Source organism: Neopelma chrysocephalum, unplaced genomic scaffold, assembly GCF_003984885.1.
Source record: "Neopelma chrysocephalum unplaced genomic scaffold, ASM398488v2 Primary Assembly neopelma1_24, whole genome shotgun sequence".
Taxonomy (NCBI): domain Eukaryota; kingdom Metazoa; phylum Chordata; class Aves; order Passeriformes; family Pipridae; genus Neopelma; species Neopelma chrysocephalum.
Window position 1 is genome coordinate 16,520,021 of NW_020897693.1, and position 21,524 is coordinate 16,541,544.

The window sequence follows — 21,524 nt, forward strand, 5'->3', positions numbered from 1 at the left end:
GACAAGCTACTTTGAGTTGAAATTGAAAAGATTTTTTTGATTGAGACACCTCTGCTTTGTGTCATTTGACAGCCAAGTCCCCTTTAGACAATAGATACAGAGAAGCTGAGAATCTTGGATAATGAGAGTATGTGTTACACTGCAGAGTGAGGTGTAGGCATATCCAGCCTCACAGAATGGATGCCATGTGGCCACGTGCCTGTCCGTGCACTGCACTTAATGGTGTTTCAAAGGCTAAATACCTTCAGCGTAACACCAGACATCAGCAGGAACAGCACATGTGCGTGGTGGTGTGTGGGATTAGGCACCAGCTGATACTGCTCTCACAAGCCCCATACCCACTACCGCCTCCTTACCCCTTCCGGGAACATGGCCAAGCTTGCTGAATCTGTCCTGGTTCTGCAATATGAAGGTATCTGCAGCCCCCAGTGCTCCTGGTCCTGGAAATACTACATAGGAACTCCAAATGGATTTGGATTACTGACTAGTAATAAGCAAAAGCTACCTGCTTTGCAGTTAAAACTAAGATATCTTTACAATTCATTTTATTTCAAATTAATAAAAAATATCTAGCATAGCCAAAGCATAATTCATTGAGAAACTTGCCACAAGTTTGACATTAATAGTGCCTCTCTTGGAAGGAACATACCACAGTGGCTATGATTTTGCCACATTTCTGAAAGCTTCTAAAATTCCGTGATGTTACTCCTTCCTACTGCTGTCTTGCATCTCAGAGACTGCAAGCATTTTCAGAGCAGTTATGTTTCTCCTCTGCGTCCTTTTCCTCAGTTATCTGGCATACTCTGTTTCACCCCATTACTTCCTACATGATTGTAAATCTGAGAGCATTTTCAGGCTTCAGGATTCAGTGCTGCATTCCTTGCCCTGGAGCGCACCAATTGCGAAGTGAGGCGCTGAGCCACCTGTTACAGAGTGTGCTGGGATCCCTGCAGTTAATTTGCAGCTGTTGAGAAGAGGGGCTGGAGAGATTTCAGTTCAGATATGACTTGAGGTGAAGGATGGAGAGAAACAATTGAATCAGAAAAAGGGGGTTTTTAGGCAGAATGGAAGATTCCAGCTTGTGCAAACAATTCACTAGGCTGGTCTTACACAGGCAAAGCTTTGTCAGTTGCATCTTACAGAACTGACACTAGGCAGGTGGGGGGTTTTTGTTTGGTTTGGGGGGGGTTGTTGGTCGTTTGGGTTTTTTTAAGGTTTTTTCTTTAACAGGCCACCACCAGTCAGTAGGCAATTAAACTACAAATAAGAGCCTGTGTATTAGTTCCTGAAAATAATAAGCATTTTCAGATGAGTTGTTACATTGGTCAACATCAGTAGAAAATACAGAGTTTCAGGTAAAATCTTGATATTGAATGTTTTAGGGGAGTTTTTTTTCCTCTCACATCCACCTCACTTGCACTACTTGTTTGGACTCCCATCTCTGATCTTCCTGACTTTACCAGCCATGTTCTGCTGTCTTCATATGGCCAGGAGTCACCAGGGCCATGTTATGAAGAGCAGTAGGGAGAAGGACAAGCAGCTCAGTGTGGTCACTGAAGAAGTGAATGCATGATTAGCCACACTGCATGCTCTGCTGCATGACAGGTGAGATTCCATAATTTGGTGTTTTCAGGCACCATTCAGGCTTATTTATTTGCAGGTCTTGAGAAGAAACTGGGGATCATTTACTGTAGAAGCTGTACCTGAATCTTGTATGAACTGGAGCTGTCTTGAACCGCAGACTGATGCCATTACTTTTTTGAAGCAGTATGGGCAATCAGTGTCAATCTTTAATCCCTCCTTGTTTAGGTAGGCACTAGGTTCAGAGTGGTATGTTTCATATCTCAGAGCATGTTCCTGGTTTATGAAGATGACCAGTTTGAACTTGATGGATCTAGCCCTTATTTTACTAGGGTAAGTTTTTATCTCAACATGTGAGTTGTGAGTTGATTCCAAAGAGACTAAGCACTGTTTCATAGGAGAACTCAAAAGCAAGGAAGTCCAGTGTGATTAACAAAATGCAGGACAGATCATTTCCTGTTAGATGGGTTTTGTCAGGCTGCAAGGCATCCTCTGTTAGCTTTGGCTGTGCTGTATGGGGAAGGAGCAGTGCTTTGCTGTGTGGTCCAAAAGCATCAGGATGAGTTTGAGTTACAGGCAGGTCACTTGTGGAAGGTTAATTTTGCAAAGTAGTGTGATCTAGCAAAGAATTTTTGTTTCCCCCCTTCTTGAGTCCTGGCTTGATTCTGTTATATAGCAGGCTCCAATGTTGCTTTCCTGGCCTCTTAACTTGATGGCCTCACCATTATCAATGCTTTCCATGGGGATCAGTCTTTGGGATCTTGTCTCCATCCCACCACCCACCCCCAGAGGGAAATATAAAAATTACTGCAGGGAAGAGAGACTTTTTTAAATTCTGAATCAGACTTCTATGGGAGTCTTAAAATCTGTAAAGTACCTAGATAATAATTTAATGGTACTGCTGAAGTGATCTTTACACATTAACCAGCTGTACTCACTGTTATTTTTCTTCAGCTTTTGTAGATTTTTTTCCACAGTTTCTACTTCCATAGTTTGAGAGTACACATAGTCTATGCTGAAACATCATCTAGCACATTCCCTCTCTGAAAAACAATGCTAAATTAAATAATGCAAATATCATAGTATATATAAGCTCCCAAAAGAGAATCAGTCTGATTGCAGTAAAACTTTCTACAATTTAATATGCTTCTTCTTAAAATATTTTTTCTGAGGAAATTTTGGATAAAGGTACAGATGTAATCTCTTAAGATCATAACTCCTATGATGTAAAGCCTCGAGGTAGACTGTGGCTCCTTATTTTGTGTCCCGCTTTCCTTGGGGATTTTACCTCAGGAAGGCACCCTTGGGTTTGTGTTGACACAGGCCAGGATGGTCTGATTGGTGTCCTATGAGGTAATTCTGCTGGTATTTACCTGTGCTTGGGGAAGAACCGCCACCAAATTCACATAGAAGCAGGGAGGCAGCTGGAGACATGCCTGCTTTTGCAGGTGGGTCTGTTGTTAAAACTCAAAATTGCAATTGCTTCTCTTTACATAGTAAAAGGATCCCAAACCAGGTTCCTGGGACTTCTGTATTGAAAAAACATTAGATATCCCAGAGGCATTCTCCACCCACCCTCCCACCCCCAGGTTTGGTGTATCTTCTTAGGAAGGACAGAGTAAATCTATAGACAACCAAGGCTGTGGCCATTAGAAATGCAACACATCAATAAGGGTATGAAACTTGACTCCCAGAGGAACCAGTCTAACTTTTACTTTTTCAACGGAGTGTGGGAAAGTTGAAGCTATATTCTACTTGGGCTAAGAATTCTCTCATGCAGTCAGAAAGTGCAGAAATCTGTTGCTCTGTGTCTTCATTGTCATTCATCATGAAAGATCAAGTTCTGGATGCAGAATTTCAGCAGTGCCTTTGACAACTTCTGTTAGAAACTCTTGGAAGACTGCCATAGGCATCTGATGGCAGGAAGCAACAGTCAATCAAGAATAAAGGTTTTCAGGATTGTTAGCTTCTTGTCTCTGAAGTTAGGAAGTCAGTCCTGTATTTGCAGCAAATCTGTGACCTGTGTCCACAGAAACAGTCCATGTTTACAGCTGAGGTCTTCAAAAGGGAGGCTGAATTTTGTGCCTAGCAAAGTATCAGGCACATTGTTGCAAGTGCAGTCATCTAGTTCATACCTGACTTTTTAAGGCATATATTTTTCCTACTATGCTACCTGAGTCTGCTAGCTCCTAAGCTAGCCCACCACCAGCAGTGCATGTGAAAGGAGATGGTCAGAGAGAGAGGAAAGAGACAATTGAGGCATCCCTGTGACTGCAGCCAATTGTCTCTCCCTGGGGTATTTATAAGCTGCATACTGGTGGGCAGGGGTGGGCAGTTGGCACACTGTGACCTTGGGAGCTGAGGAGCCTGACTAGCATTCCTGGGAGCCACGTGAGCCAGACTGGCAGGAGCAGCTGCAGCCAATGGGGAGGAGACCAGCACTGACTGCTCAGATTGAGTTTCACTCCTGTCGCTTGAGATTTTTCTCTTTCTCTCCCTGTTGTGCTTTTCGTCTTTGTTTATGGGATTGGACAGGCAAATGCACTGATGGAGCCCTAGTGAGGAAGATCTTTGCCTAGTGGATTTGGGAGCAACCAGTTCTTGCCATTGCCTACCACAGCTCCAGCCCCCTGACATGGGTGGGCTTCTACGGCTCCGGGCCTTCTGAGCACACAACCTGCCCTCCTCTAGTGGGGCATTTTAAGTTGTGTTCTCTTGTAAGCACTTCCTTTTTGCTGTCCTTAGAGGTTAGTGTATGAGGCTTTTTAATGCATGGGAGATGGGTCAGGACCAGACAAAGCACCAGATAGAGAAAGGACTTCATCTTTATCAGTCTAATCAGACCGAAAAGGCCCTGCGAGTCTGGATGAGGGTTTTGGAGAAGTCTGCGGATCCTGCTGGCAGGTTTCGGGTTTTGGGTTGCCTCATCACTGCTCATGCAGAGATGGGCAGATACAAAGACATGCTGAAGGTAAGGTAAACTGGAGATGAATGCATGCCATTGTGTCGCACCCACTATGGAATGTGGCTGGAGATTAGAACCTGAAATCAGGGGGTGGGGGGAGTATTTTGTATATAACAGAAAATACCAGCTATTGAGCGCATCTTGTGGGCTGCTGTAATCACTGTGCTGACCAGTAACTCCAGCCCACAAGATACACAGAATACTATTTTTCACTGGGTCTGGTCCCTCGGGATTCCTGGGTTATTTAGGTTCTCCAGTTGATCATGGAGACCTTTCTTGATTTATTTACCACATACAGGCACACCATGTTATCAGGCTTCAGGAAAAGGTATGAAAACAGAGCCTTTGCTCCACTTCAAGCTGTATTGTGTATGTCAAAGAGATCTCCAAGTGGATTCTGTAGGATAAACACTGGTCTTGTGGAAACGTGTCTGTTATCTTGTTCAACTTCTGTCTGATATCTAATATAGATCTTACATTGGGGTGTTTTTTTTATTATTACAATTAGTAAAAAAGGGGGCTGATTAAGAGAGAAAAGATGATGCTTTTTTGGTGGGGCAGTTGAGACACTCCAGGAGATTTCTGACAGCTGAGGTCAGAGAGTGGCTCCTGGTTGTCAGGACAGCATAGAAGAAAGAAAGAAAGAGGGATAGGGGGCCTGATGGAAGAGTGATAAAAAGAAGCTGAAGTTACATTTCAAGAGCATGAGGATAAACAGTTTAAGTATATAAACAAAAAGAAGCTGATGTGTGGATCTGAGAAGTAACAGGATGCATATAGAGAGCAGCAGGCAGCATTTGGGAGGGCGACTCAGGAATCTGTAAGACAAGTCAAGAGGATGTTGTAACAGTCTTAAGAAACTATCCCAGCCTGAAATAGGGTCTTGCTAAAGGGCCTTGATATTCTTGTTCTGATGGCTTTGGTTGCCACTTACCAGACTGGTAGTCATTCAGCATTTAGAGCAAAAGGGGAAGGGGGTGTCTGTGGGAAACCAAACAGGTGTTCAACCCAGAACATCGGCAGGTGTCTACATCTCATTGAAAAGTTTTTGATAGCTCTGTTTAGAATTGGAGTGAAGGGGGGCACATCTTACTAGTAAACCCATAGACATGTCAGAGCCCTATATCAAAACCAAATACTTAGGATAAATAAGAGAAGAGGGGTATTAATATACTTGAAAAACATATGAAGACAAACAATTATGTTAAGTAGTGGCAGAAGCAACAGACTGATTAGGGAAGAGAGAAGGAAAAAAGGTAAGATGTAGCTACCTGAAGGAAATACTGAAAGCTTCACGGAAAAAAAAAAAGCAAAGCAAAGGAGTGGGCTCAGTATACCTGAACATCGATTTGTTACCTGAGAAGACGAAAGAAAGTGGGATCAGGGTAGGTGAATTATAGTTCCTCCCAGTGTTAAGAAGGCAAAGTAATTATAGTTCCTCCCAGTGTTAAGAAGGCAAAGTGGCTTCAGTCAAACCAACGATTTTATACAGCAAGGAAAGAAGAACTTAAGCAATCAGTCATTGAGCGAGGAAATAACAGGAGAAAAGGAGTCAGAATTAAAGGTGTGAAGTAAACAGTGATTTAAGCAGGGTTGTGATGCTCAACCTCTCTTTGAGAGAAAAGTTACTTCACACCAAGAAAAGAGAAGCTGTGGCAATCAGCAAATAATGAAGAACTTGTGCAAAGGTAAGGGAATGTGGGGAAGCTGAGCTAATGCACATCAGTGGATCCACACAGCAGCCTTCCTAAACTAGGGAAACTAAGAAGATATACAAACCTAAACATACCCAATTTATAGTTGGTGGGGTTTGTTTTTTTCAGTTTGTTTGTTGTTTTGGGTTTTTTTTTGTGAAGAATGTAAAATGTTCTAGTAACTTAAATTATTATCTGTTACCACTATACAAAAAAGAAGTAATTGATTCCCTTGGGAATTGTCATCCATAAACCTAATTGATAATCTCTAATGAAAATTGCTAAATATTTACCTTTGCTACTGGTACTAATTCAAGCCTGCAATGTGCTTGGTTCATCACAAAACACAAGTCACTGCTTAGAAGAGTTTGCAGTCTGAAAGAAAAAGACTTCTTTTTAGAGAACAGAGAGCAATGAATTTAAGAGAACAGTATAGAACAAAAACTGTCAAGACTGCAATTTATTGGGGAAAAAGTCATGATAGAAGTTGCTCATTTGCTTTCTTTTATTAATAGACTAATAACTTAAGAATGTCAGAGAAAGTGGAATACATTAAACTGAGTGAAAGAAAACTGAGCTGCATTGTGTCAGATGTTTCCTCCTTCACCTGCTTCTCTTTAGGGACATTTAACAGCTTTTTTGCACTAACCACTAGCCTAGTTCATCTTCCCTGCCCCAGAGACTGTGTGGAGAGAGGGAGAGGTTTCTTCAGTGTTCAGAGGCTTTTTAAACCACCAGATAACTGCTCAATGCATATGATGCATCTCAGTCTGTGCTGATTGATCTGCCCTGCTCAGAGATGAGCCTCTTCTCCAGCATAGGGTGCTACCCTGTGGGTGCTTGAGCTGTATTTAAATAAACTACACATTTTTATAAACACTGTCTTCTCTACTTAAAGTTTGCAGTGGTACAGATTGACACAGCACGGGAGCTGGAAGACCCAGATTACCTTACAGAGAGCTACCTAAACCTGGCTCGCAGCAATGAGAAACTCTGTGAATTCCAGAAAACAATCTCTTACTGTAAGACATGCCTGAACATGCAGGGTACCACTGTGAGCCTGCAGCTGAATGGCCAGGTGAGCCTCAGCATGGGCAATGCCTTCTTGGGCCTCAGCATTTTCCAGAAGGCTTTGGAGTGCTTTGAGAAAGCTTTGCGCTATGCACACAACAACGATGACAAGATGCTGGAGTGTCGAGTCTGCTGCAGCCTCGGGAACTTCTACACCCAGATAAAGGTGCGGTAACCAAAGGGACAGAGGGATGACTGTCTCATGGATTCAGGAAAGAATTGGAAATAGTGTGAATTTCAGCTTATGTCTTTCCTATAGGAAGTGAAGTACTGAGAGAACACTGTAAGCTAAAATCCCTTTGTAAAATCATCAGGAGTACTCTTGGTTCACAGTAAGGATGGGAGGATCAATATCACGTTTATACAGCACAGCAGAAGCAGCTGTGGATATGTGTTGAAAAGATCAAACTCAGCTTCAAAGAAAATCACATCAGAGAAGATACTGTCTGCACACAGAGCTGGCAGCCAGAACTCATGGATTCTCTATGTCTACCACTCTTGTAGGCAAATAGCTGCCAGGAAGCAGCTGTAGGTAAAACCAGGCAGGAACTGAGCATGGAGGTGATTTGGCAGTTCTAATTTCTATTACAAACGGCAACAAATAGGTTTTTCTCACAAAGTCTTGATTTTTGTCACTAATTAAATACTCAACAACTGAATTGCGGAAAACTATAAGTAACCTTCCCTTATAATACTCAAAAGAAAGAAAATAACATTGTGCTGGATACTTTTCAATTATGAAATAAGAAAGGAGAAAGGAAATTTTAAAAGTTGAGATTTCCTATGTGCATTGTGGAGAATTAAAAAAAAAAAGAGGACTTTTTCACTTCTGCAGTCTCATAACTTGAGAATGGGTTTAGATATTTAGATAATTATTGCAAAATAAGATTTATTTCTAAAATTATTCTAATTCAAAAAGATGCTTGAAAATGAAATGTATTATTATTTATTGTGAATTGGGCGAGGCCATGATTCTTAATTCCTGTTTCCTGCAATGATGGATAACCAACTTCTTGGAGATCTCGACTCACCTATGAAGAACATGAAGGCTCCACGCAGATGTTGAAAGCAAAGATTTAAGAGCAGAGAAAGTTTTCAGCCTTTGGTTACAGAGGAGGGTAAATGGTTCCTGCAGAGTAAAGCTGATGGCATACTACATCAAATTGATTTGCTGGGTCATTTACCCCAGTGTCCTGAACCCAGAGAATAATATGAATTCAATATATGGCAATTCCACCTTTCACAGTTTAAGATCCACTGAAATACAGCTTGTGGAAGAGGAGCAGAACAAGTTTAAAGGTGTATAGAAATCTGCTAGATGCTGCATTGTTAGTAAAGTTGGGGGTTTTTTCTTTTTTTCCTTTTTGCTTTATTCTTGCTGTGACTGCTGTCTGTCTGCTTGTCTGCATTACAGGACTACGAGAAAGCCTTGTTCTTCCCATGTAAAGCAGCTGAGCTGGTGAATGATTACGGAAAGGGCTGGAGCTTGAAGTACCGTGCAATGAGCCAGTATCACATGGCCGTGGCCTACCGGAAGCTGGGGCGCCTGGCCGATGCCATGGACTGCTGTGAGGTACAGGGTGCGGGCAGCCACTGAGCTCTCTTGACTCTAGATGTTCCTGCTGCCTCCCAGCCTTAGAGCTGTGGTTTCAGTAGCCCAGGGGGCTTCAAAATTTGGGTTTACAAATGGCCCTTGCCTGGGAACATGAGAAAAAGACTTTCCATGCCATTTCCTTGGAGCTGATCTTTCAGTGGCCAGAGTGCACGGTCTCAGCCCTGCTGTTTTGAACCAGGAACAAGCTCTTCTACTGACCAAAGACAATTTCTTTCAGGAGTCCATGAAGATTGCCCTGCAGCATGGTGACCGGCCACTGCAAGCGCTGTGTCTGCTGTGCTTTGCAGATATCCATCGCAGTCGCAAAGACGTGCAGGTACAGCTCTTTCCTGCCAGGAAGGATAGAGGGAGTAGCAAGAGGGTATGAAAAGCAGGCCATAGCAAAACAGATATTTTCCTCCCTGCTTCTGCAGACAGCCTTTCCTCGGTATGATTCGTCCATGAGCATCATGACAGAGATTGGAAACCGCCTGGGCCTGATCCAGGTGCTGCTAGGAGTGACTAAGTGCTGGATGATTCAGAAGGAGCTGGACAAGGTCAGTTACAAACTTGTTTCTACAGAAGTTTGTTAGACAAGACTAGAGCGTATAGTCTGCACTTTGATGGGAGTGCAGTTCAGGAGAGACCTGTACTCCTTAGTTCTACCAACAGGGTCTGTTGCTTGTACAGTTACATTTCTCCGAATGGTCTCTCTCAGCCAGGAATTTGTTACTAATAGTAGGAACATCCATTCTGAGTCAGGCTGCTAAATTACAGAATTGCCTCATAAGTCAATCGTGATGACTTTAAGCACTACACTGAGAAACCAGCACTGGGGGAAGGAAGCCTTATACTCTGAAATAGATTCCTCTGTCTACTTTTTAATTATATTACTAAGCTCATTGATGTGCTAATGATAACCTTTAAGCAGCTCTACAGCTCCACCATGTGCTTCGTAGGCAAACGTGGCATCAAATTCCTGGAGAAACTTAAAAACCTATAAACTCTGATGTGAAACAGAGAAATGAGAGCAGAAAGTCATTTGGGAATAGACAACCAGTCAATATAGAGCAAGGGGATGAAGTTACTTAGTTTGAAAATGCTTAGGCCATGTATGTGTGCTATAGTCCAGATTGCACTAGATGCAACACATTGTACTGCAGGATCATTATTTAGCCACAGAGTGAAATGCTCAAAGGTTACCCCTGAACCTGGTGCTGAACAACCTGGAATAGACCTGCGCAGTGCCACATCAAGATGCTGGTTTCAGTCTAGATACAATGAAGATTCGGTCTTATCACTCATATTGAGACACAAAGAATTTTAGCTCAAATGAGGCATCCCAGATACCAGGATGTCAAGTATATGTCTGTCAGAAAAGACAAGTTCAAGGTGCAGTCAGCATTTGAGTTGCCTACAACAGGGAATCAGCTGGGTGAGACACACTGCGCAATCTCAGTGAGTAAACACTATGTTAGCAATAGAAGAAGAAACTGTAGACTTAAAATGTTTTCTCAGTGTCAAAAGAATGGGACAGGACATAGTAGGTAGGCCTCTACAGAAGATAATATTCAGAGCACTCATCAAACTCCTACATCTGCTGATCCCATCTCCAGCCACTACCACTCTCTGATATCACAAGCAGCTCTCACTTGAGAGAGCATGGTGACAGCGTTGCACAGAACCCTAATGTCACCAAAACCCACAGAAGAAGACAATGGATAAATCTTATATTCTGTTACAGGCATTAGAGGGAAGTCTGCCCTCGTGGGTCAGAGGCCTTAAGCCTGTTGCCCAAATGTGGCCTCCTTAGAGGTCACAGCCCTGAATACTCACCCAAGCCTGTCCTTCAACTTGCCAGTCCCAGTTTCCATTTCTTATGCTTCTTGTCCCAGTTACCTAATAAAGCAATTTGCTAACTTTCCACTTTCAGAGTCCCTATTCTTGTCCTAGCTTCCTCCATCTTCCCAGTCTCCTTGGCCAGTTAGTCCATTTCATTTGCAATGTAGTCAGTACTATTGCAGATCCTCCCAGGTTGCTCTCACAGCTTGCTTGCCCTCGTTCTTGTGCAGTCTCATATTCCTGTCCAAGACAAACTGTCCCCTGGAGTTGTCAAGATCTCTTCTCCCTCCCCCCCCCATGCTTCACTTTGATTCTTAGTCATTAATTTCAAGGTTTCCCAGTAAACACTGAGTCTTCCTAGGCACAGTCCTCAGCTATGTTCTCCCTGCTAGCCTTCAATTCCTGCTTCCCTCTTCTAAAAGTTCCTTGCTGCCACCACAGGTCTAATGCCATCTTCTCTGCATTCACAGTGCATTTTTTCATCTCATCTGGTCCTCTTCTTCTAGAATAGCAGTAATGCCGAATTATAGGGTAAGAATTTTATAATGTTTCTCCTGAAAACTACTGCATCACAAGGGAGACCTCTTCTTCCCCTTGGACAAAAAGAAGCAGATCTCTATAGTTCTGGAGAAGAGAGACTAATGATCAAGGAACACTGTGACAACTAGGGGAAAGTAGGGATTCATTTGGTATGACAGCTGCTATGCTAAATATTTCCTTCAGATTTAAAAAATGGATAGCAGAACATTCCTACATCACACCATGCGTTAGTAAGGCAAAGTGGATATATGAACAGCAGGGAAAAAATGGATGAGCATGATGTATTGGTGTTGCTGATCCCTTTCCTCGTCTCTTGTACAAGTGAAATTGGAGTTGCCCAACAATTAATGAGCCTGTAAGGTAGGATGGGGAAAAGGCTTGCTTTGCTTGTGCTCCATCCCAACCCCAATGAGCATGTATCACTGAGTTTAAATAAGTCTATATTGTCTCTGCTTGGAAACACCAGCCTCTGCCAATATTTGCACTGTGTGGCTGGAACATAAATGTAGCTCTTGGATTATTTGTGGTCTTTTAGAAACTAAGCTTTTCTTATTAACTTTTGGGAGGGGAGGGAAATCTGCCAGACACCTGTCTTGCATCTCCAGAGTTGCAGTGATGCTTGTTTATCCAAATTTTACTCTGTACCTCTTTTAATAATTCCCACAGGACATTCATACAAGTCTGGTTTTGATATATTAGACTGAGAACTGATGATGCACACTCTCCATTCACAGGCTCTGGAAAGCATTGAAAAGGCACAGGAGCTGGCAGAGGGACTAGGGAACAAGGTAGGATCCTACAGCTTCTCTTCAGCACTGTTTATAGTCTTCTCTCAGGCAACATGAGAAGTCAAGTATTAAAGTATCCGGACTTGTTATTGCCTGTTAACATGTCTGTATTAATCAGTCAATGCTTGGGACTTGCTTTGTTTTTTCATGGGCTGTTGCACAGATAATCATCAGTGTGCAAGTCTGAAAAGTGAGCGAGGAGTCACAGTGGGATAACCAAAGGGGAATGGGAAGCAGTAAGTATAGTATGGCCAGTCTTCGCGAACGAAGATTTTGGGAAAGGTCTTTTACCTTCCGAGCCCGCACAATGCATTTTTTAGGTGAGACACAGCATGTGCTGTACTGAGACCACCCTTTAATCCTAAGGTTCATCTGCTGGGGCCAAGCAAGCTTGGACAATGGCAGTGAGGTCCTCAGGATGTAGGTTTGTTTAGAGTGACCTTCTCTTAGATGGATGGCCTCACAGGGCTAATGAGCTCCATCTGCCCGGGGGAGTATCCCTGACCGGGAATCGAACCCGGGCCGCGGTGGTAAGAGCACCGCATCCTAACCACTAGACCACCAGGGGTCCCCAAGGGAAGCAGTAAGAATGAGGTATGAAACAAGCAGACAGCTAGAGAATTAGGGGTCTCTTTTGAAAAAAAAAAAAAATATTTTTGCCCTGAGCAGCAGGTGAGCTGTGTGCTGGCTGGAGGCAAAGGGAAATGAAATACACTGTGTGTTGTGGGTAGCTCAGGAAAACCATCGATGAAAGAGCTGCAGCGTGCCTCAAACCTGGTGTCACCTCTCGTGACACAAAGAAGTAGGGTTAATAGCAGGAAGTGCTGAAAGACCAAATGTCCTTATGACTGATCCTATCCCTTGGACAGCTTTCTCTGTTGATGTTTCTCCAGTTGGCTGATGGGGCTGTAGTGGTTCCTACTCCTTCTGTTTCTGGTCTGTCTTCACCTTGTTCACTTTTCTTATGTTTCTGTCCATGTGCAGCTTGGCCTGCTGAAGCTCCACTGCCTGTGTGAAAGGATCTATCGCACAAAGGAGCAGCAGCGAGAATTGCGTGACCATGTAGTGAAGTTCCATGAATGCGTGGAGGAGATGGAGCTGTACTGTGGCATGTGTGGAGAGTCCATTGGGGAGAAGAACAACCAGCTCCAGGCACTACCTTGTTCCCACTTCTTCCATTTAAAGTAATTAGCTGGAAGATTGTTGTCATGACATTAGTCATAGGAAAGAGCTGTTTATGCCTACTGTTTATGTAGGACAGTCCTAGACATGTCTTTGTCTTGCTTACCTGTCCCTTGCAGGATCCCATTGCAGCGCTGTGAGTCTCATGGCCTTGAAGGGTGAGATTAAGCCATAATATCCATCACACTCACACTTCTGTCCTCTTAATGATTGTTCACCAATGTCCTCACTTTGTAGGTATTCAGCCCCGTTCACAGATTCTTATTCGATTCCTCTTGGGGAATCAATTCTTCTTTCCCAGGAACAGTTTGGATTTTTCCCGAGTCCCCTCTTCCTCTCTTGGCTAGTGACACACGGAGGTGAAGTCTGTTCAGCCCGTTATCGTGCTACTGCCATGGCAGAAATTAGCTGTACCATCATTTTATTTTTAGAAGAAAGAGGAATGTAACAAAACACTTAATTCTGAAGATTAAGGATTTAAAAACAAACCCTCCCACTGACACCAAAATTAGGATCAGATTGCTGGGCAGTAAGGGGTGCCCGATGAACCCTGTGGATTTGCCTCCAGCAACACCGAAACGTAGTGCTGTAGAGGAACGTGCTGAAGTGCCTCTATGGAAGGGGTGGGAAAGAGATCAAATCTTTGCCCGTGGCGGGAGGGAACACGGGGAAAAGCTGTGGTGTGGAACAGCCGCGGGAGCGGCGCTGGGGGAGCCTCCGGCCGCGGAGCCGCCCCGAACCGACCTCCTCCCTTTGCAGGTGCCTCCAGACCAACGGGACCCGCGGCTGCCCCAACTGCCGCCGCCTGTCGGTGAAACCCGGCTACGTGTGACCGCCCGCGGGGCTCGGCGGTGCCGCGGGCACTGACGGAGCCGCTCCCGGGCCCCGCTGGGCCGTGCGGGGCCACCGGCGGCCGCGGGGGCGTCCTCGGCCTCCCCTGCGCGTGGCTCACTGCGACTCGGCCCGACCCCGCCGCCTTCCCCTCCCTCCTCTGTACGGGCACTGACTGTAATAAAGGTTTCTCCGGGAGAGCGCCCCGGCTGCCTCCGCCGCCGGGCTCTGGGCACCGCCCCCGCCCCGCCCCCGGATGGCGGCGGCGCCATCACTCAGCAGATTTGGGGACGGCACGTGACCCGCCGCCCGCTCCCGTCTCGCTTTGGCAGATTCGGCACGTCCGTGCTCGGCGGGGCCGCGGTCCCGGAGGCGGCAGCGCTTAGGGAGAGAAGGGGCCGCGGGGCCCCCGAGCCGCCCGTCCCGCCGCCTCCCGCCCTGAGCGGGCGAGGGCAGTGCGGAATCTGCCGTCCCGAACCCGCCGCGCGGTGCGCGTCCGCAGCCCGGCGGAAAAATGGCGTCGGTGTGGGATGAGTCGGAGGTGAGGGACCGGAGTTGCGACCAGGGGCGGCGGGGCTGGGGCTGGGGCGAGGCCGAGCTGAGGGTGACGCTGCCGTTGTGCCTCCGCAGGACGGCGTCGGCGAGGAGGTGCTGAAGATGTCCACGGAGGAGATCGTGCAGCGCACCCGCCTCCTCGACAGCGAGATCAAGGTAGCGGCCCGGGGCCGCCGCCGGGCCGGGGAGCGCGGCCGGGCCAGGCCGGGCCGTCCGGCCTTGGGAGCCTCGCGCTGCTGGAGCTCGGGGCGGGCTTAGCACAGCCACGGGGCAGCGGAAAGTAAGACGCGGTTAACTAGATCGAGAACGGCAGATTGAGGAGTGGTGATTTTCGAGGGTAGAAACACTGGGAAAGCAAGCCCGGGGAAGCTAGTGGGCGGTCGTTCTACACAGCCTTGGATGGTCTTGCCTGCCTCGTAGGCACAGGGGAGCGGGAGATCTGTTCTGTGGCCTGAGACGCAGGTAGGATCATCGGGTAGTTCATGTTGGAAGGGACTCGAGAAGACCTCCAGGCCGAGCTCCTTTTCAAAACAGGGTCAGCCGTAAGCCAGGCTGCTCAGGGCTTTATCCTGTTGAATCTTGAAAGCCTTTGAAGACAGATATTGCACCACTTCTCTGGATGTTCAGTGCCACCACTTGACAGACCTCGTGAGGATAAAGATTTGCTTTACACAGAGGCTGAGCGTCTCTTGTTTCAGTCTTTGTCTGTTGTCTCATCCACCCACTGTGTACTCCTGTGAAGCGTCTGGTTCAGTCTTCTTAATACCTTCCCCAGTAGTTCTCCAGCTGAACAAGCCCACTTCCCTCAGCTACTTCTCAGAGGGGCTGTGCTCCAGTCCCCTATCCATCTTGGTGGCTCTATGCTGAAGTCGGTCCAGTTTATCAATGTCTTTACTGTATGGGGCGGGCCAAACTGGACCGAGTACTCTAGATAGGATCTAACAAGTGTTGAGTAAAGGGGACTGATCACTTTTCTCCATCTACTGCCTTCACTCCTGTTAGTGCAGCCTGGGATGCTGTTTGCCACACTGTCAGAGTACATGGCTGGCTCCTGTTCACTTTGCTGTCCATGGACACCCCCAGGTCCATTTCGTCAGAGCTGGTTTCCAGCCAGCCAATCACCAGCCTGTGTCATTGCAAGGTGCACTTCTTTCCCAGGTGCGAGGCTCTGCATTTGTCCTTGAATTTTGTCAGGTTTCCTCTGTGCCTGTTTCTCCAGTCTCTCAAGATCCCTGTGAGTGGCAGTTCTGCCCTTGAGACTATGCCCACCAATTTGGTGTCATCTGCAAACATGAGAATACACTCCATCTTCTTGTCTTGTTTATTCATTAAGATATTAACTAGATAGACCTGTATCAAGGTAGACTCATTTTGCATAAAAGAGCACTTGTAACTTTAGTATACGTTTGTCTGCTGCCTGATGTTAGCAGTATTGAGATAAAATATTTCATAAATTCTGCAGAGCAACTTCATCTTATACTGCTTTAGGCTCCACAAGTAATTCTGACTTATTAACTTTCTTATTCTATAAGGACAGTAAAGGTAAATGTGTGTCTTATTTTTAAATTACAGAATACAGTAAGGAGTAAAAGTACCCTTCTTCATTTTATAGTAAGAGCTTCATAATTGCAAAATATTTATTGGTGTCCTCCCATGCAGTTTTCCTTGAATGTTTCCTAGTCTGTTTTATTAAATCAAATTTATAAGTTTTTTGCATTTTTGTGTAACAGATTCTGTATTGGCTCTTGTAAAAGTTTTGTCCTGTGAATGTGATACAGCACAGTATTATGCTTAGGCGTCAAGAGTTTTAAAAAGATATTTTCTCAGAGAAGAGTGGATTTCCCTGTGAAACAGAATCACACCAATTCAGGTGTGACCAGTTCTCCTGAGACCTCGTGGTGCTACAGTCACTTCAGTGGGGATCACAAACTGTATGTTTTCAAACTGTATGGCTAGCCAGTAAAGGGAGAAAAACATATGTGGACATCACCCAGACAGCACTACAAAATACCTGTATTGGGTATGTTAGTCTTGGGTATAAACGTACTTACTGTTGCATGGTGAGTACAGAACTTCTTTTTGTATAGGTTTTTCCCCTTACAGTTAGTAGAATCATAGTTTGGGGTGGAAGGGACCTCTAAAGGTCACCTAGTCCAACCCTCCTGCAATGAGCAGGGACATCTTCAACTAGACCAGGTTGCTCACAGCCCTGTCCAACCTGGCCTTGAATGTTTCCAGGAATGTGGCATCCACTACCTCTCTGGGCAACCTGTTACAGTGTTTTACTAACCTCATTGTAAAAAAATTCTTCCTTATATCTGATTTAAATCTGCCCTCTTTAAGTTTAAAACCATTACCCCTTGTCCTATTGCAACAGGTCTTACTAAAAAAAGTCTGTTCCCATCTTTCTTATAAGACCTCTTTAAATACTGAAAGGCCACCATGAGGTCTCCCTGGAAACTGCTCTTCTCCAGGCTGAATCACAGAATGGTATGGGTTGGAAGGGACCTTAAAGATCGTCTAGTTCCAATCCCCTGCAAAACATAACTGTAAAATAGGCGTGTGTATATGTAGTTACCTGGGTACCTATACATTAAAAAAATCACAACCAAACCACAGTTGCCTTGTCTGGGTCATGTCGTTATCTAGGTCACATTGCAACCCAGTAAGCCAATGCATTGATCAGACTAAGGCTACCAGGTGACACTGGGAAGAAATTCCTTGGGGTTATTGATTAGTTAGAGACCAGCCTGCATTCCTAACCCATTTTGGCTAATTTGCTGGGTTTTCCTCTTTTTATATTACATTTCCCTTTATACCCACTGTTTCCTAAGATTTTAGTTTTTATAACTGTTTACTTTTTGGAATAATACATGAATTTTATCTTGTCTCCTGATACTATTCCTATTCCTTTCCTCTGTGTACCAATTCCAGATCATGAAGAGTGAAGTACTGAGAGTGACCCATGAACTTCAGGCCATGAAAGACAAGATCAAAGAGAACAGTGAGAAGATCAAAGTGAACAAAACCCTGCCATATCTTGTCTCCAATGTTATTGAGGTGAGAGTGGTGGGCTCTTCTGCAGTGACATGAGACTTGTGTGCAGTATATAGTGACAGGGAGAAAGGGAGGGGAGCTCAGCAGTGATACAGAACATGAAGTATTCTCAAACTACTGATGCTTCTGGAGCCAGGACTTTCAGGTTTTTCTGTTTGTGATCTGGAAGTGCATGTCACTTGCCCACTTCTTGTCTGGGTCATTCCTTAAGCTTTGGCTACTGTTCATCTGTATGTAGCAGCTATCAGAGGGTGACACAGCCCCACTAAGTGTAGGCTTGGGCATGTGAAATTCTGTATGTGCTCTCTGAAACTTGTGACACAGCACATTTGTGACACAAAAGAAAGGCGGTGGCTCTGTTACTACATCATATTCTTTTTTTAACTCAGTAATTTTTATGATAGGAAAAAAAATGCTGATAGTTTTCTATTTTTAAAAACAGGATTGGTTTGTACTACTGTTTTAAAACTTAATGAACTTAAAACTTAATGTGAGCTGCTTATGGGAGGAGGAATCACTGCCATTAGCTACTACTTTGTTCTGAACTTTGTAGTGTCTTTCTATGCATTGTTGTGTGCTGCTTCTTGAGGAAAGAAAGAAATTGATTTTTACAGGAGAGCTTTAATGCTTTCAGGATTCTACTGCTGATGGATGATGGAAAGTTTTACTTCTCCCACTCCATGTAATTTAGAAGCATTAATCCTGGAGTCATTCTGCTAGCCTGTTTACATTTTCATGAAGCCTTTCACTCTGGTTTTCAGCTGCTGGATGTTGACCCCAATGACCAGGAGGAGGATGGAGCAAACATTGACCTGGATTCCCAGAGAAAGGGCAAATGTGCTGTGATCAAGACCTCCACACGTCAAGTAAGATCCATGTCCCCAGCCAGGTGTGAGGAGTGATGCAAAGCACCTTCTCCTAGTACATCTGGGTTTGCTTACTTTGGTTTCTTTCCTACAGACATATTTCCTACCCGTTATTGGGTTGGTTGATGCTGAGAAGTTGAAGCCTGGAGACCTGGTGGTGAGTGATGCTGTTGTGATGGTTAGATATGATGGTAGTGAGAAAATTGCATATGTCTTACCCTTTAGAAAGGAAACAAATCTATCCATGTTTCCCCAAGACCATTTCTTTACTAAAATTTTATTAGAAAGATATTATGGGTTCAGTCATATTTGTAGTATAGAAAAGTAGTTTAGGATGTGTGTTCTTTACACATAAAAGTAGGTGCTGAAAATTCAGAGATCATCTAGTAAATTTTCTAAACCTAGTCTTTTGTATTGTAAGTAATTTGGACCACTCTTTTAAAATGTGGTAGGTTAACTGTGGCATTGTCCACTGTGCCAAGCTGTGGTGATTTGTTGAGCACCAGTGTCAAAGCTGGTTATTCCTGCGTCCCTGAGGTCTAGTGAATTATCTTTGATTGCATGTTTATTAATTGCTATCTGAAGGGCCTGTTAAAAGCAAAGCACTTGTGTTTACAGGGAGTGAACAAAGACTCTTACTTGATCCTGGAGACTCTGCCTACTGAATATGATTCACGGGTGAAAGCCATGGAGGTGGATGAGAGGCCCACAGAGCAGTACAGTGACATCGGGGGGCTGGATAAACAAATCCAAGAGGTGATACTTAGTGTGTAGTTTCTGGTGTGATGGAGAACAACAGTCTTTGAAATTCAATTTAAAAGCAGGCAGCCTGGATCTGTGGAGAAGAATAGGTATATGTATTAATGTTTTTCTTTTGCTGTAGCTCGTGGAGGCCATTGTCCTGCCAATGAATCATAAGGAGAAATTTGAAAATTTGGGTATACAGCCACCCAAAGGAGTCCTTATGTATGGGCCTCCAGGAACAGGGAAGACACTTTTAGCTCGAGCATGTGCTGCCCAGACCAAGGTAAAAAGAACCTTTGAAAGTGTGTGCTGCTGTAGAATAGTACCTGACAAAGAATATGAACACCTCCAAGGAGAGAGGTGTCATACATACAAACGGGTGTTACAAAGTCTGAGATTTTCTTTTCTGTTTGCTTGCTTGCTTGTTTTAATTAAGGGCTTCTTATAATACTCATAACTGACCCTATTGAGAAACGAGGCATAGGATTCTCTTTCATTTCCCAGGCTACGTTCCTGAAGCTTGCGGGTCCACAACTTGTGCAGATGTTCATTGGTGATGGAGCTAAGCTGGTACGCGATGCTTTTGCTCTCGCAAAGGAAAAAGCTCCTTCCATCATCTTTATTGACGAACTGGATGCCATTGGCACTAAAAGGTGAGGTGTAGGCCATGTTGTAAAGCTCTTGGGAGCAGCTCCCTTTCTCTGTGTATGTGAGCATAGCCTCGCTTAAAGCATGGTCTACTCAGGAACAGAGTGTAAACACAGTTGCACATAGCAGTTGCCACAATCCTTGTGCTCACGAGTGACATTCATGAGACTTGATATCTATCTGATAGTCTCCTGCTGTATAAAACTGTTTTGTGATCACTGCAGCAGGTGCGTGGAGATGTTCACCTTCCTTTACTACTTGGGCCTGGGCAACATGAGCCACATTCAGCGGCTGAATAAGACTCAGGTGGTGCTGACAGTTATTCTAGTTGCAGTCCTCATCATGGTAGGACTCCTTGTAGTTTCAAGGAGAAATCTGGAAGCCCTTGGCCAAGGACTATGAACTGCAGTCATTCTGTCTTTTGATGTGATTGAAAAGATAGGGACAGGTTGGTCAGGTTCATGCTGATAGCTTTACCCTTGTTTCCTCCTCAGGTTTGATAGTGAGAAGGCTGGTGATCGGGAGGTGCAGAGGACCATGCTGGAGCTGCTTAATCAACTTGATGGTTTCCAGCCCAACACACAAGTCAAGGTTGGGATCTGGCAGGGAGTGCTGCTGAGGTCCAAGGCACTCTGGCAGGGGATGGAAACGATGTCCAGGGAAGAAGCTTGTTGGATCCTTGGGGAGAAGAGGTCTGTTCTCCAGGTGCCTCACACTGATGATCCTACTTCTACTTAGGTGATTGCTGCAACCAACCGGGTTGATATCTTGGACCCAGCTTTGCTCCGCTCTGGACGATTAGATCGGAAGATTGAGTTCCCAATGCCTAATGAGGAGGCCAGAGCCAGAATTATGCAGATCCATTCACGCAAAATGAATGTCAGGTATGGCCTTCTGGGGCTCTGTTTGTCACTCACAATGGTACCTCAGGGCTGAGAAGCGGTTGGCAGTCACTTGTTGAGAGCTCAGTGTTGGGTTAAGGAAACTCCCTGCCTTGCTTTTTTATTTGGTACATGTTTATACTTTTTTTTCCCCTTTTCTGCTCATATCAGCCCTGATGTGAACTATGAGGAACTGGCTCGCTGCACAGATGATTTCAATGGAGCCCAGTGCAAGGCTGTGTGTGTTGAAGCGGTAAGTATTCCTCTACAGCAGCCAGCACTGATGGGAGGGAAATGCAAAAGCTAATGTGGCGTAATTGGAACTGATGTGGTGCTCACATTCCCTTTCTAAATACTGTCTCGTTGGGCAGGGGATGATTGCTCTCCGCCGTGGAGCTACGGAGCTCACTCATGAGGACTACATGGAAGGAATCCTGGAGGTTCAAGCAAAGAAAAAAGCCAACCTGCAGTACTATGCCTGATCTCTGCCCAGTCAAGATTGTGGCCTTGGCAGAGGACAGGACTAGACTGGACTGTATCACTTACTTTCTGTCTGGAAAAAATAAAGCATTTTTTCCCTTTAAAAACTAATCTGTGATGTGTTGGGGCTGTCACCCTTGCTCAGTGATTCTACATCTGTATAAGGGAGGTTGTAAGCCTCCTGTCCATGGTGCCCGTTATGCTG

The 21,524-nt window shown here is 44.9% G+C and overlaps 3 protein-coding genes and 1 non-coding gene across 4 annotated transcripts in view; 3 read left to right on the forward strand and 1 right to left on the reverse strand.

The window, feature by feature from the left end:
* CELF1 (CUGBP Elav-like family member 1) overlaps positions 1-668 on the forward strand; it is a 61,419-nt gene extending 60,751 nt beyond the window's left edge. The window contains exon 16 of the mRNA XM_027704673.1: positions 366-668. The gene's annotated coding sequence lies outside the window, so the exon portion shown is untranslated. The remainder of the gene's footprint in view (positions 1-365) is intronic.
* Positions 669-4,077: 3,409 nt separating this feature from the next.
* RAPSN (receptor associated protein of the synapse) lies at positions 4,078-14,422 on the forward strand. Its single transcript, XM_027704877.1, has 8 exons — positions 4,078-4,552; positions 7,139-7,477; positions 8,726-8,884; positions 9,144-9,242; positions 9,340-9,462; positions 12,022-12,075; positions 13,060-13,259; positions 14,017-14,422. Exons 1-8 carry the CDS (start codon positions 4,337-4,339, stop codon positions 14,087-14,089), a joined length of 1,263 nt encoding a protein of 420 aa, XP_027560678.1. The 5' UTR covers positions 4,078-4,336; the 3' UTR covers positions 14,090-14,422.
* Positions 12,572-12,643, reverse strand: TRNAK-CUU. The gene has a single exon. It is a non-coding gene; the product is annotated as a tRNA-Lys (tRNA).
* Positions 14,423-14,495: 73 nt separating the features above from the next.
* PSMC3 (proteasome 26S subunit, ATPase 3) lies at positions 14,496-21,430 on the forward strand. Its single transcript, XM_027704866.1, has 12 exons — positions 14,496-14,629; positions 14,719-14,799; positions 17,578-17,703; positions 18,462-18,566; positions 18,661-18,723; positions 19,185-19,322; positions 19,450-19,593; positions 19,815-19,963; positions 20,453-20,549; positions 20,697-20,842; positions 21,011-21,092; positions 21,211-21,430. The coding sequence occupies exons 1-12, from the start codon at positions 14,603-14,605 to the stop codon at positions 21,319-21,321; spliced, it is 1,269 nt and encodes a 422-aa protein (XP_027560667.1). The 5' UTR covers positions 14,496-14,602; the 3' UTR covers positions 21,322-21,430.
* The last annotated feature ends 94 nt before the right edge of the window (positions 21,431-21,524 follow it).